Here is a 16,152-nt window from a genome sequence, read left to right as displayed (position 1 = left end):
TTCAACTTCAACCAATGGACAAAATATTTTCACAACCATATTTATCTTCAATTCTTCAACTTTTACAACTGTAAATAACTACCATCATATTCATTTCTCGTGTTTGCTATTTTTTCAATAATATAAAACTAAATTCATCAATTTACTTTAGATAATAATTTATTAACAGAAATAATTAATGCTGTTATTCATTATTTTTCTACTCACTAATTTTCTAATAGTAAATTGCTCCTAACCTTATAGTAAAAACCTTGAGTATTTATTCCAATTTACTAACAAGTACATGATTTTTTTGATAGAGGGCTGAATGTCACCGTAAAAATATACCGTCCTTCTAAGGAAGAACTATCAACCATGGACCAAATCTGTAAAAGGAAAATAAATAAATTGGGAATTTAATACACATTTACATATCTTAAGACCAAACGCAGTATGTACAAAATACCAGCCAAGATTATGGAGCTATGAAATTTCATGCTAATCCCTATACTAAGACCAGATGCATTCATATAAAACAATCACATTTCAGGTAGTTCTACTAAAGAGCAATCATCTTTCTTCTGCCTTTATTGACCATCATCCCACAAATATTAATAAAAGCATGTTAACATCCGACCGCCGGTGCATTGAATTGAAATCATAAGCAACTGTAATTTCCATAAATTTCACTCGTCGAAGCTCACAAATGAAGTCAGCAGGAAGATCAGTCACTTTTCACAAAGTGATTGTTGTACTTAAAGATTTTGTACTTGATAAAAACATCCCAAGCCTAACACAAACACAAAATATACATTGATTTATGGCCTACAGGGATCTACCTTCCTCTACATTGAAATGAAAATAGGATGAAATGTAACATAAGGTTCAAAAGAAATTATTTTAACAAGTCAAATGTGCAAACCATGTAAAAAGACCTGATAAACGATGAGCAAGCTTGTTTCTTGATCCGCTTAGCGGAACAGCCTTTGCACTGATCTCTTAGGCACTTTGCCTTCAAGCTTCAATCTTCTATAAGCTTCTCTAATGTGGCAAGGCCTGATTGGTCCGGATTCTTTTCTCTCTGTCATGACTATTCTAGCTGCAAACCACCAAAATAATGGAAAAATAAACTCAAAAGCTTAAAGTCTTGATAAATGAACTTCTTAGCACCAAGCTACATATATTTGATCATAATATTTGGTGCATTTACAAGCATTTCTCCATATGCAAGGTTTCATTGGTAAAAGTACACCATGGAAGCCCTTGTACTAGGAGACAGATTGCATTTCACCCCATTTACTCAAAAAAAAAAAAGCCAATTAGTCCTTATACATTAGATTAAGGAGCAAACTGGTCCTTTCTATTAAAAATTTCATTCATTTTTACTATTAAAAACTGACATGGCTGACAAAATAACCAAACAGTTACACATGACATGCCATTTGTATCTCCTTATAACATACAAGCACCAGTTTTTAACAATAGAAATTTGCTTTTTGATCTAACGTACAGGGACTAATTTGCCCCTTTTTTTAATAGAGGGGGCACGATGTAATTTGACTCTTAATACAAGGGTTTCCATGATACTTATACCAGTTTCACTCTTTTTGTTCTCTTCAATCAAACTGACTTGCTTTCTGGAAATGAAATCTCAACACTACTGCTATAAGAGGAAAGTGCATGTACCTTTCTCAAAGAGCTCACCGACAAACATTTTCGCTATACCACACACGACAATGGTCATTGGTAAAGAAATTTTCTGGCTGCCAGTTATGCTTACCAACAACTGCATATACCCAGAACAAACTTAAAGTCGATGTATTATCAAATCATGTTTTGCAATACTGAAATGCATAAATGGGTTGGAGCTGTAGTGACAGGACATATGCACCAAAGAATCTCAAGTATATTCATCAATAATACATAAAATTTTGAGTTAACTATCACTCCCATGCAGATCAAATTAAAACAAGTCAAAGAGGCAACAAATAATTATAAATCCACCATATATATAATAATATTCCTAGAGAAAGACTACCCAAAGAATCTGTCCAAGAAGTTCACCCTTCTCATATTAGACCTTTGAAGCGCAGATCTCCTAAATGATTCATATCTACTCATCTGATCCTCTGTGAATTGTGATAAAATGGCTCTGCAAAGAAGAAAAAATTTTAACAGCTCTAGGCAGATACCTCCTATATTAGAGAAAGGCAATAGATGTATAGAGCAAGGGATCATATTTTGAAATATGGTTAAATTCTGCCATTAGTCCCTGTACTTTGTGGAAGTTGTAAATTTAATCCCTGTATATTTTAAAATTTAAAATTTCAATCCTCACCCAAATGATAACTACTAAATTCATTAAGTTTTGCTATTTCCCAAATTTGATGCGGTAAACATTACCATCTTTTCACATTACTAATTAAAAAGCAGTTAATGGATTAAAGACAATCTTTTGCATTATGATTGAAATTTTGAAAGTTGATAAATATAAAGACTTAGAATGATCCAATTGGAAAATATGGACTAAATCTATAATTGTACGCATAGTACAAGACTAGTAATTGAATTTAACCAAATAGATTTAACTGCTACTGTTAGGGCTAGGACTAAAATATCAAATTTCGAAAAGTACAGAGACTAAATTTGGTCAAATTAAAGTACAGGAACTAAATATACAACTTTTGCAAAGTACAAGGACTAATAGCAAAATTTAACCTTGAAATATTTATACTTGATCCTTTAAAACACTAAAAACATGGCATTTCACCTAATACATAAATATCTGAAAATTAGAACAAAAATTAAGGAAAAAGAAGGTTAAAAAAAGAGAAGAAACTCACTGCATCTTGGCCATTTTAGTAGGGTCAGCACTAGAAGGGAACTTGCTAAGCTCAACTTCCACGTTTTCCTCCTCTTCATCATCATCGTATTCTTTGTTTTTGGTGGTGGCTCCAGTAGCAACATTAGCATTAATACTTGTAGAGTGCAACTTAGAAGTTGAAGTTGATGATGGATGAGAGGAATTTTTTACGTTCGGACCAATTTCATCGTAATCATCATCATCTACAAGCAAACTGTGTCCACCATTGGTTTGGTTCTGGGGCTCATTTGGAGTTTGGCTGTTCAGCTCATCCTCACCAACTGGGGAATTAGGTGGCGATTCCTCTTGCTCCTCCAATGCTGCTTCGAATGGATCCTTTGATTGCTTCATTCTTTTAGGATGATTTTGATCAAATTCTACCTAAAAGATCATACAAAGGAACAGGTCACCGAGGTACTAGGATACATCTAATTTCAAATCCTAAACCCAAACCCCTACACCCCAAACCCGAACCCAAAACCCAAATGATTCACCACTAGCCACCATGCAAAAAAAATAACACATGGATATAAAGAGAGAGAGACTTTCACAAAGTCACTTACACTGCGTTTGTAAACAGGCTCAGTTTTAGACTGACTTCCATCATTCCATAGAACCTCCGTATCAGTACCAGCACGAATTACAAATTGATATCGTGCCTTTTCATCAGCAAGGCACTTTTTAAGATCTTCTTGCAATGACAACAAAAAATTTAAGTAATTAACATGTAAGCACTAAGAAGCATAGATAGAGCAGAGCTTTTTGTCATAAAAAACAATTAAGATTCGAGGTTATCTTTGTTATAAATATTTATAAAGTTCTTCGAAACACAATTAATAGCATTAAAATATCATAATAGCACTCAAAGAAGAATCTATGATTAACTTCACTAAAATCTTAATGCAAAGTAAACTGATATACAAAAAAAAAGAATTACTCAACACTAATCCTGTCCTCAATCAAAGGAGAAACATCTTTTACGTCTTCAAAAAGCTTGAATAAGGTATAAAAACATTTTATTCAAACTCCAAAAGCATCCATTATAAGTAGCTTATTATCAATGTTCGAACCAGAAAATAGTATGTATTTGAGAACAAATAACAAATCAACAGTTTTACTTCCAATGTGTGTTTATAGCCATTGCAAGGAAGACAGACATCAAATTAATTAACTATGAAAACAAAGGAAAGAAAGTTGATTTAACAATATATTAATATTACCCTGGTGTGTAGGGTTTAATATCAGGTGGAGCCCATTCATCCGGAAACTTTCATGTACTTATCGAAATCATAAACCCCAACCACCAAACCCAACCAGTATTTCAAAGATTTTAAACAAATTGAACATAACACAAAAGCTATAATGTTAACCAGAGGGAAACAAACGATCCAAAAAAATAAAAGAACAACATACAGTAGACGATAAACAAACAAAAAGAACAACCAGACCGAGATCCATAGACTTGAAAGACGGAACGAAGCAATGATTTCTAAAGCTGAAAAATAAAAACTGAACCAAAAACCCACTGAAAATACAAGTAAAGAAGCATAAATCTGAAACTACAACAGAGATGAAAAGGCAAAGCCAAACTTGTTCTAAAGCTGAAAACCAAAAAACTCACTGAAATACAAATAAAGAAGCTTAGATCTGAAACTAAAACAGAGATGAAAAGGCAAAAAAAAAAAAACGAAGTTCAAGTAAAGATTCATACCTGAAATGAGTCTCCGATGAAGCAGGGCATTTCAAAATCACAAAAAAAAAAACAGAAACGACAAAGAAAACTTAGGGCTTCTCTCTCACGAAAACTCTCTTCAGAAACGGCAAAGAAAACAAAAGAGAAAGATGCAAATAAAGAGAAGAAACAAAGGGGAAAAGAGGATAGAATGAAGGGGGAAACAAATGTGAGGGAGAAACGAGGAAAATATTAGAAAAAGAGGAGAGAATAAAGGGGCTTTTTTTAAAAAATAACCCTAAAAAAATTATTATTTCTGAAAATAACCCACGTTCAAAATTTGTAACAAAAATAACATGAAATCTACAGTGTCGGGGAAGTTTCACTTTAACCTGATTTAATTTTTTTTGAAAATGGAAAACTCTATGAACAATGATGATGGTGGTGAATCTCATTTTTCCGAGGATCGAAACATTAAGAAAGTTAGGTTTAAGGAAGGCCAAAATGAGGGTGAGGTCGATATGAGTATGGATCTTGAATCACCTCCAATGATATCTTGGAAGAAGAAACTCTTACAGCTTGTTTGGTTTGGTGTATTGGCTAATCCAATACACCCCTAATCGGTGGGCCCCACCTAATACCTCTCTAATCCGCCGTTTGGTTCAGCGTATTGCTAATACGCGTGTATCCCGTTACTTTCCTAATCGGTGAAAAGCACCGATTTCTATTCCCCCCTTCTGCCCAGATTAGAGGACGCTACCCTAAACCCTCCCTCTTTTACCCTTAATCGATCCCCTTTGTTTCTCTTCTGTTTTCCACCTTCATCCGAATCGATTCCTTGTTTCATTGCTTTTATTTTCTGTTATTTTTTGTCCCAGTTTATTTTCTTGCCTTTTCTGCCGATTTGCTCCCCCGATTCTTTTCTTTTCTATTTCGATCGATTTGCTCACAGTTTCTGCCGATTTGCTTAATCGGTTAGTCTATGTTTCCCGGCAGATTAATATCCTTTTCTATTGTAGATGAAAACCAAAACTTTCGAGGTAAATATGATCTATTGTTTTCATCTAATTGGTTTCCCCTTTTGCTTTTTTCAGGTTCTTCTTCATTGTGCCCCGATTTGCTAATAGGTTAGTTTTCCGTAGTTATTCTGTTTGTATTGCATGTGCGATTGAAATGTGTTTTCTGTTGTTGGTTAAGCTTAAGAAATGCATGCTGTTGATTTGCTATTATTGTTATTATGGATATTGTAGGGAAAATTATGCTTGTATGTCTTTTCATCAGCATAGGAACGACAATCCTTTGAAAACAATAGTCGGATTAGGCTTAACAGATGATCCTTTGAAATTGTTCTGTCTTCTCTGCTAACCTTCGCTTTTCAATTTATTTTTTTTTTGATGATGGATGGTTTTTTTATAGCCAAATTATGAAGTTTGTGAGTTCGAATTTCGATTACTTTGAAGTGGTTCCCAGCGTTCGAAGTTGTTCTCTCTTCTCTGCTAATGGAGTCATTTTTGTTTGTTCTGTTGTAATTTTCGAGTCCTTTTTTGATCTCCAAAACCGAATGATATTTCTTGTTGTGTTTGTTTGTTTAAGTGCCTGAACTGAGTCGTTTTTTAATTTGGTCCTCTGAAAGTAGCAAAAATAGGTAAGATGAAAATGTTAGATGATAACGAATGTTCAAAAGAATTTATAATGTTCGAATATTGAATTTCATCTTGAAAAGTGAGATCATAGAAACTAGAAGTCATTAGATGCAATTTGTGTAGTCTGGCTTTGGATATATGTGTGAAGATATTGATACTGGTACTTCAATGTCTTTCATGTATTCCATTTTTTCTAAAATAATTATACATACACATGGTCAGTTACATAGGTATCAAAGACCTTATGATTTCAATCTTGTAGGTAAGTTGAAGTACTTGTACATTACAAATTCATGTTTGAAGAGTTTATAGGCGATAAAGATTTTGTTGGTTTGTTCTGGACACTGTTTTGATAGTCTGCTGGAAAATGTTATTTTAGTTTGTTAGTGAGTAGAAGATGAAACTGTTGTGGCGCTTGTTTTGATTGTCTCTTGGAACTTGTTCTTGATTTGTTAGTCGAAGAGAATATGAAGCGGAACTTTATTTGTTCTTGATTTGTTAGTCAATAGAATATGAAAATGGAAATCAAATGCTGTTTGGGAGTTACTTGCAGGACCAGTCTGTTTTTAATAATTTAATTTTATTAAATGTCAACCAAGTTGTGATTGAGTATTAGGTGGGACGAGCATAGGATTTGAGAGGTAACAGTCATATAGATTGAGACGAGCATAGGATTTCAGGAGCATGTGTTTTGAACATAGGCCATGATAATGTGTAATTGAAAAAGTCAGCCATTAAAATAAGCAAGTAATTACTTTCAGGTTCAATTAGCAGTCAAAATAAGCTTTCACATTGGCTTTCAAAAAAATGCTGAAAGCATTGCTAAAACTTGTAAAAGCAAGTAATTAATTTCATTAAAAAACATTTCCTTTTAATTAATTTTCATGCCCTTCATGATGTTTTAGGGTGAAAGTTTGTAATCTATTTACCAAAGCTAAATTATCATGATATTTTTCTGTGTATGACATTTCACCGACCAAAGTAAGCTAATTGAATGTGATTAATTGCTCTCTTTTTATTATGGTTTATGTCACTATCTCTCAAACCATATTCATTTCGTTTACTTTTGTCTCTAATTTTTTTACATTGGTATTTAAATTATTTTTGATTATTATTTTAGTCAAATAATTTAACGAGTTTAAAAATAAATACTCCATTCGATTATTATTTTTATTCATATTTAACAATCTTATTTGCTTATCCGGTCTTTCGCTTGTATAATATTTGTCATGAGAGCATTTTTAAGTTAAAATGTCACTTAATCCAATTTAACAAAGTAAAAGGATTAAATTTTAAAATTATAAATAAATAAATTAATTTATAAATGTCTAAAAATATAGAGACGAAAGAATAATTAAACAAAAATTTGGGCTTGACCTAATCTATCAAAAATATCTTCATGCGGCAAAGGTTGAGAATATAGAGAAAAATTATTGCCTTATTTTCCCATGATTATTTAAATGATTCTTGAATGAAATGATTGCTAATACATCTATATATATAATGTTAATTTTTTTAATTTGTATATGATTTTAACACTAATTAAATAGTAATTATTTAAAATACTACAGGTAATTTAATATAAATTGATGTTTAATTATTGTATAATTATTATGATACTAATAATGAGAACATTATTAATAACATAAATATAATTGTAATTATTATAATTTTATCTTTAATATTAATAATTTGAAATTAATAATAAACATGAAACCTGCTTTGTTAAGTATTAATGTTGATATAATTTTATGTGGAGAGAATTATATTTTTATATTAATTAATAAAATTTATCATATATATTTCAAATAAACGTAAAATTAAAAGATTATATGCATGGTTAAATTACTTTTGTTAGTGTTTTTAGTATCGAGTTTCTTGTGAATTGTGAGTGAAGTTGTTTTCGGGTTCAATTATACATACACCAACAATTAAATACACATACACCAACAATTATTTATAATTTCTTGTTTGTTTGGGTGATTCATAAAGAAATGAAATTAAAGTTGCAAAGATATCATTTAGTAGATACTATTTTGCTTCGTGTGTTCTAAATTTGTATTGTTTATTTTTATTTGATAATGTGTAATTGCAACTTCAATTCATTGATAGTGTGTTCTAATTTTAATATGTTGCAGTAATGGCTCAAATGCGCTTTAATTGCACAAAGTGTGAGGCGTAAAAGAATTGGTCTTGCATTGACATTATGGTTGGAAATCTGTAGAATTGTGATTTGGTTCTTGTTTAGAATGGGTGCCAGCCTTAGCCTACAGACTTATAGACCAAGGATTAGGTCCTATACCTTAGATTTTTATGCAAAACGGGATTATGTGAAGAGGCTTGTATATGCTAGTGACGAGACTTGTATTGAACAAGTTAGGATGAATAGAACTGCCTTTTTTAAACTATGTGAGATGTTAGAATCGATAGGGGGATTGAAGTCGTCAAGGTTCATGCTTGTTGATAAGCAAGTAGCAATGTTTTTACATATCATCTCTCATCACCTGAAAAATCGAGTTATCAAGCATCACTTTAGAAGGTCCGGGGAAACTGTAAGCAGAGCATTTCATAGTGTTTTAAATGTTGTCATATGCTTACAAGATGTCTTATTTAAAAAGCCGGAGCCAATTACAGCCGATTCTTCTGACACAAGGTGGAAATGGTTTAAGGTAGTACACTGAGTTTTATATATAGCTTGTACAACATTTAGTTGACTTAGATTTAAATTAGTATTCTAACACAAGGTTTTATATCATGTGATATAGAATTGCTTAGGTGCTCTTGATGGAACCCACATAAAGATTAGGGTGCCAACAATGATAAACCTAGATATCGAACCGAAAAGGTGACATAGCAACAAATATGCTAGGTGTTTGTACACGAGATGCAATTTGTTTATGTTCTTCTGGTTGGGAAGGTTCGATTCTTAGATGGACGGGTGCTTGAGATGCCATCAAGAGAAGACATGGACTAAAAGTTCCTCATGGTACAGTGTATACTTAGAGGAATTTGAATTATTAATTAAGATCAAACTTTGTTTGCTGAATTAATCATTTTTTAGCCAATTTATTTTATAGGTTGTTATTATCTAGTTGATGCTGGATACACAAATTGTGAGGGATTTCTTGCACCATTTAGAGGACAGTGATATCATCTGAACGAGTGGTGTCAGGGTTATCAGCCAAGTTCTCCACAAGAGTTTTTTAATATGAAACATGCCTCAGCACGTAATGTCATTGAAAGATGCTTTGGCTTATTAAAACTTAGATGGGGAATACTTAGGAGTCCATCGTTTTATCCTGTAAGGGTGCACAATAGAATTATTATTGCATGTTGTTTGCTCCATAATTTTATTCGAACCCATATGAGTATTGATCCTATTGAAGCGGAGGTGGGAGAAGGATTGCCTACTAATGTGGTGGATGATGATGAACCGAATATCACAAATATTCATCCATCGGATGCTTGGGCAACTTGGAGCATGGAACTAGCCAACCAAATGTTCGATGAATGGCAAGCATCTAGAAATTAGTTAGGTTTAGGGACAAATTCAGTTTGAATTGATTTGTTGATGTTATTTTATGTATCTACTTTATGAAACTTTGGTGGTCTTTATGAAACTTTATGAAACTTTGTTGAATTATAATGTAATTATCTTTTCATTAAGCATGTGTTATAAATTTAAATTTAGTATTGAACTACCGATATAATATTATAAACTGTTCACCCAACAATTAAATGATATTCAAAATAGTAAATAATGTTAATTTGTTTTTTTTTTAAGAACAATATGTCAGGTGTTCCACCAACGGGTGCTTCTTCTCAAGCTTTTCGAGGAAGCAAAAGAAAATGGGTTCCAGAGGAGGATGCAGCCTTGGTTTCTTGCATGGTGGATTTGCACAATGTAGGAACATTTAATGTCGATACGGGTTCAAAGCCTGTTATTTGAACGAGCTAGAGAAAATGCTAGAAAAGGCTTTACCAAGAGCAATGTTGAAGGCGAAACCAAATATTAAATCTCGGATTAGGTGCCTAAAAAGGGAATGGTCGATCGTCTCGACATGCTTAATGGCCAAAACAACGATGGTTTTGGTTGGGACGAGCATAAGCGACTCGTTGTTCTTTGAAGATGCGCTTAGGAATCCTATGTAAAGGTAAAATGTATTTCAAGTATTTATTTGTTTTTACAAAACTTATAACTAATATGATTTCCTCATTTTTTTTGGAGTCACAAAGAAGCCTCTCAGTTCAGACATCGTTCTTTCCCTTACTACAACCAGCTTACTACGATATACGCAAGAGATCGGGCGACTGGGAAAGACGCTCAACACTCTTGATGTTCTTGAAGAAATACATCTTGAGGATGAACGCATTACTACGATATGAATGAAGAGAGAAACACATTCTATGATCAAGGTGACGTCTCTTTAGACGACATGGATGTTTCGCACAGATCTGCGAGGAGATAGAGACCAAGGGGTTCCTCATCTTCAAACAAGAGAAAGAAGAAATCTGATGCTCGTGATAATGTGTATTCTTCATTTGAGGAGGCTGCCACTTTGTTGGGGCAAAAAATCCAGGCCGTTGGCGATCAAATCAGTAGGACTATGGCCTCCGAGGTGGTAGTTCAGCAGAAGTCAGAGGAAAAGATGGAAGAGAAAGCTTCAAATTTATATTCAGCCTTATGGTCAATTGAAGGTTTAACCGACGATCAGCTGTATAATGCTTTGAGTAAAATTCCCGATCATCCAACTCAAATGATCGTTTTCTTTAGTTTACCTTCTATTGCCCGATTTGAATGGGTCAGAAGATTTCTTTCTCACCATTAAATATCAATGTTCAAACTTTTTGATGTTGTAAAACTATATAACATATGGATTATGATGTACAATTTCATTTTCATCTAACCTTTTCTTAATATAAGTTAATTATGTTTATGCGAATATAATTCTCAAGTTATATATTGATTTTAGTAAATTCATATAAGAACATTTTATTATTAAGAATTTTATGAAATTATATATCATTGTTAAATTATATTTAATATTAATTATTTTAAATTGTATAAATTCATATAAGAAAATTTATTATCAAGAATTTTATGAAATTTAATATTAATTATTAAATTATATGTAATAATTATTATTTTAAATTATACAAATTCATAAAATATAATTTATTAGTTATAATTATTTTAAATTTTATTAAATCATATATTTTAAATAAAATATATTTAATATTAATTATTTCAAATTTTCATTTATAGTATCATATATTATGATTTGAGTAAATTCATATAAGAATATTAATTATTAAGAATTTTATTAAATTATATATTTTAATTATAATATATTTAATAATAATTATGTTTAAATATGATTAAATTATTTATTATTGATATTAATAATTAATTACCAAAACAAATTTCGCTAATTATTAAGAATTTTATGAAATTATATATTTTAATTAAAATGGGTTTAATAATAATTATGTTTAAATATGATTAAAATATTTATTATTGATAATAATAACCTTATTAAAATTTAAATAACAATAACAATAATCATTTACCAAAACAAATTTATGCTAAGGGTATTCTAGTCATTTTAGTTTTTTCCATTATGCTATTACACCTCTATTCCATTCAACCAAACACAAGATTACTATTACGCCTCTATTCCATTACATTCAACCAAACAGTTGATTTGCTATTACACCTCTAATCCAATACACCTCTAATCCAATACAGCGAACCAAACGCACTGTTAGGGGTTGGATCAGTCGATTCTGTGAAAGAGCATTTGGCCACTAGTGATGGTAAAGATAGAGATCTAGTCTTATTAGAGGGAGATATGATAAGATCTACCATTAACGGGATTCCGAGAATAGATTTTTCTGATGAATCAAGCAAATCCTTTACAAGGAAATGGAAACGACTGTAGTTTTGAAACTCTTGGGTCTAAGTATTGGATACAATGCTATTCACAATAGGATTAGTAGCCTTTGGAAGCTGTCAAAACCATTTTAGCTCATGGATTTTGAAAATGGATATTACTTAGTTAAGTTTTAGTGTTTTGATGACTATGAGAAAGTTCTAACGCAGAGGCCATGGAGTATATATGGCCAGTACCCTACAATTCAGCCATGGACCAAAGATTTCTCCCCACTACAACCATACCCGAGGGTGGTTATGGCTTGGATCAGATTGTCGGGTCTTCCAAGATTTATGTACAAGAAGGGGATCCTTGAGGTGATTAGAGGCTTGATATGCAAAGTTGCAAATTTTGATTTTAAAACTTATAGTAGAACTTGAGGTTCCTTTGCCAGAATGGCGATAGTCATCAACCTCAATAATCCATGGAATACGTGTCCCTCCCAACGATATGCTTCTCTTGCGACAAGTACGGGCATGTTAAATAGCTTTCCCTATTGCATCCCATTGATCCAATCTGTGAAAGGGGAAAAGAGGAAGCTATTGTTAAGCTAAAAGAGGTTGGAATCGGAGAAGTAGGAGAGATCGGAACATCGTACGGGCCATGGATGATGGTGGAGCAAAAATTTGAGCGTGGAAGGAGTGATTTACGGGGTGCCAAGGATAAGACAATTGGAACGACATCCACAGGTTCAAGATTCTCAACCCTTAATGATTTGGGAGAAACAACAAGCGTTAACAATTTATATATATATATATATTATAAATTTGTAGAATCCTCATATTTATTTAGTTACTTGAGAGGTTATCGCACAACCGAAATGTCTTAGAATCAAAACCCCAAATTGAACCCAAAATTGTAACCCCAAACCAAAATTGAAATTGAAACTAAAATCTCAATCCAAAACCAAATATAAAACCCCAAATCAAAACCCTAAACTAAAACAAAAACCAAAACCCCAAAGTTAAGGCTTTCAACAGATTTGGGTAACTCAATTTAAGGATTTTTAAAATAATCTATTAATGCTCATTCTAGTATAAATTTAAATGATTTATATTGTATGAAATGTGATCTTTCCATTGGCATGCTTTTCTAGAAAAATTGAATTCTATGTTAAAAGAACAAAGCTCCCAAAACAAAACAAAAAAAAAACTTAGAAAGTTTGGGCAAGTTGTAACGATTTTCAATGTCTTGAGCTCCAAAATTTGAGGCTTTTGGTTACTCTTTTTGGTGAACCAAAATTTATTATTTTAGAATTACATTTGAATTTTAAATTCATATTCTTAAAAACATCAAATTTTTTAAAGAACAAAGAGTTTTGATGGCTTAAAATAATCCAAAAAGTCAAGCAAACTCCTAAATGTAGAATACAATTTTTTTATTTCATTACAATATTATTGTTGGCCACATTATATTTTATTAAGTTAAACATCATATTTAATTAATTTTCAAAAATTTTGTTGAATTTTATATTTATATATTACAAAATTGTAGATTTACAATACTTGTTAGTTACTTGATAGGTTATTGCACAACCAAAATTTCTTGGAATCAAAACCCCAAATTGAAACTAAATTGAAATTAAAATCAAAACCCCAAACCATAATTGAATCTAAAACCCCAAATTAAAACCCTAAACTAAAACTAAAATTGAAACCCCAAACTTAAAACTTTCAACAAGTTTGGGTAACTCAATGTAAGGATTTTTAAAACAATCTATTTTTGCTCATTCTATTCAAAATTTAGATGATTTCTATTGTATGAAATGTGATCTTCTCATCGGTATGTTTTCTACATAAATTGACTTATGTGTTAAAAGAACTAGGCTCCTAAAAAAGCTTACTTGAAACAAAAAACTTAAAAAGTTTGGGCAAGTTGTGACGATTTTCAATATTTTGAGCCCTAACATCTTAGGCTTTTGGTTACTCTTTTTGGTCAAACAAAATTTATTGTTTTTGAATTACATTTGAACTTTAAATTATCATTCTTAAAACCATCAAATTTTTGAAAAGCAAAGAGTTTTGATGGCTCAAAATGAGTCAAAAAGTCATGGAAATTCTAAAATGTAGAATGCAATTTTTTTATTTCATTTTAATATTATTATTAGCAAAATTTTGTTTTATTAAGTTAAACATCATATTTAATTAATTTTAAAAATGTTGAATTTGTATATTTGTATATATTACAAAATTGTAGAATTATCATACTTGTTACTCGAGAGGTTATCACATAACTAGAATCCTAAAATCAAAATTGTAACACTCCTAACTCGTATCCGTCGCTGAAATAGGGTTATGAAGCATTACCATAAAATCGTAACTTAAAACATTCAATTCTAAACATTTCATAAATCATAGCATAATTCATTCAAACACATGCAAATCGTCCCTTATTCAAGCCTTCAAGGCCATAGAAACACTTTAGAAATAATTCGGGACTAAATCAGAAACATTTAGAACTTTATGGAAAAAGATAGAAAATTTCATACTGCATGGGTCACACGGTCGTGTGACTCACACGGCTAAGACACACGACCGTGTTTCAAGCCGTCTAGACATTCGAAGCAGGGACACATAGTCATATCCTAGCCCGTGTTCGTGCCTGTGTAACTCTCTGACTTGGGTCACACGACCAAGCTACACACTTGTGTGCCAGGTTGTGTAACTCTGGAAATAGTCTCACACACCCATGTGCCAGGCCGTGTGCTAGGCCATGTAACTGACTTGAATGCCTTTAAAACCTACAGGGGACACACAGCTAAGACACACACCCGTGTCTCAGGCCGTGTGAACATGAAATTGGTCAGATTCAAGCCATTTCCATTTTGTTCCCACATTCAAGACCTCAAAACATACCAATTCATGCATGAAATAATCAATTCAATAGACCAAAAATTCATCCAACCAATATGCCCACAAGGCACCTCAATGTCGTGCAACCAAAAATCATCTAAACATGTCCAAAAACTTATCATAATCAATCATCATAACTCATTTTAAACTAAGCTAATACACACCACATATTTGAATTATTCAAGCACCAACACTTTGCACCAAGAAGATTTGTACATTATCTACTTATATGTGGTCCAAAAGGTTTACCTAGTTATGCACACAAGTTCAAATGTCATTCACTAGCAACAAGCATAAACATATCAGCTTTCAATATTTACATCTGCACAGAATATCAAAATACTAAATACCTTTCCTAATACATGCCAATTAAACCAACTAGCAAGAACCAAAATGACTTCCAAGATCATGATGATAATGTGTGAGCTTCCAGGTCGATTCTAATCAAAGCAACGATTCCAAAAGTCCTATAAAAATTAAATCAAACTAATAAGCACAAGAAGGCTTAGTAAGTTCAATAATAGCTTCATTTATTATTAAACACAAATGTTTTATTTGATGTTAACTTTCAATACACCGACATAAAGCCTGCAGGCATAGAGCCCGAATAACACTAGCACAAAGCTTGCTAGGCACAGAGCCCGAATAACATTACGCTTCTATTTCTTTAAACATAGCTAAATGAAATTCAAAGGTTATCAAATAATGAAATATTATCAAATATTCAATACAATTAATAATAATTACGAACTTACATGACTATATTGTAGAAATTACGAAACATAGAAACTATTCTGAAATCTTCCCTTTTCCGTGATCATCAACTCGTTCGTCATCTAAAACAATAATTTCTTTCAATTGAGTGCTTCTAGATATCAATTTAATCCATAATTCATTTATATGAGAAATTACTATTTTCCCTAGAATTTTAACTTTTCACAATCTAATCCTTAGGCTTATAAGATGAAAATTAAACATTCTAATCCTTAATGTTTATCAAGGACTTATATCAACTCAAAGAAATCCTTATTTCATTTTAACACATATTCTTTTCCATTTTACAAATCAATCCCTAAATACAAATTTCATTAAAATTCACTTTACAAAACTTGTTTATTCCTTAACAAAGATTCATTATCAAACATAAAATAAAAAAACACTCAAGAAAAATCATGGCATAACCCTCAATCTATAACAGTTTTACGAATTG

At 31.8% G+C, this 16,152-nt stretch overlaps 1 protein-coding gene across 5 annotated transcripts; it reads right to left on the bottom strand.

Annotated features, from left to right (window-relative positions):
* Window positions 1-211: 211 nt before the first annotated feature.
* Window positions 212-4,761, bottom strand: LOC105777000 (transcription initiation factor TFIID subunit 11). Of its 5 annotated transcripts, none has more exons than XM_052622351.1 (7): window positions 4,554-4,760; window positions 3,406-3,530; window positions 2,823-3,223; window positions 2,044-2,131; window positions 1,666-1,765; window positions 915-1,078; window positions 212-365 (listed from the first exon to the last, which is right to left on the bottom strand). In XM_052622351.1, the coding sequence occupies exons 3-6, from the start codon at window positions 3,191-3,193 to the stop codon at window positions 951-953; spliced, it is 687 nt and encodes a 228-aa protein (XP_052478311.1). In that variant the 5' UTR covers window positions 3,194-3,223; window positions 3,406-3,530; window positions 4,554-4,760; the 3' UTR covers window positions 212-365; window positions 915-950. The 5 variants fall into 5 exon arrangements, with proteins under 5 accessions (XP_052478311.1, XP_052478312.1, XP_052478313.1 ...); XM_052622352.1 differs by lacking the exon at window positions 212-365 and adding an exon at window positions 627-769; XM_052622353.1 differs by lacking the exon at window positions 212-365 and having other exon boundaries at window positions 627-1,078; window positions 2,823-3,219; window positions 4,554-4,761.
* Window positions 4,762-16,152: the final 11,391 nt, after the last annotated feature.

This window comes from Gossypium raimondii, chromosome 10 (assembly GCF_025698545.1).
Source record: "Gossypium raimondii isolate GPD5lz chromosome 10, ASM2569854v1, whole genome shotgun sequence".
Classification (NCBI taxonomy): Eukaryota; Viridiplantae; Streptophyta; class Magnoliopsida; order Malvales; family Malvaceae; genus Gossypium; species Gossypium raimondii.
The sequence above is the reverse complement of the archived record's forward strand: the minus strand, read 5'-3'. Positions and strand labels throughout refer to the sequence as shown.

Excerpts from the sequence above, each read along its gene's own strand:
- LOC105777000 (XM_052622353.1), bottom strand. The coding sequence starts at position 3,193 with ATGAAGCAATCAAAGGATCCATTCGAAGCAGCATTGGAGGAGCAAGAG. Across the intron at positions 2,132-2,822 it reads ACTAAAATGGCCAAGATGCA|AGCCATTTTATCACAATTCA; the intron begins GTGAGTTTCTTC and ends TCTTCTTTGCAG. Across the intron at positions 1,079-1,665 it reads CGGTGAGCTCTTTGAGAAAG|CTAGAATAGTCATGACAGAG; the intron begins GTACATGCACTT and ends GGTGGTTTGCAG.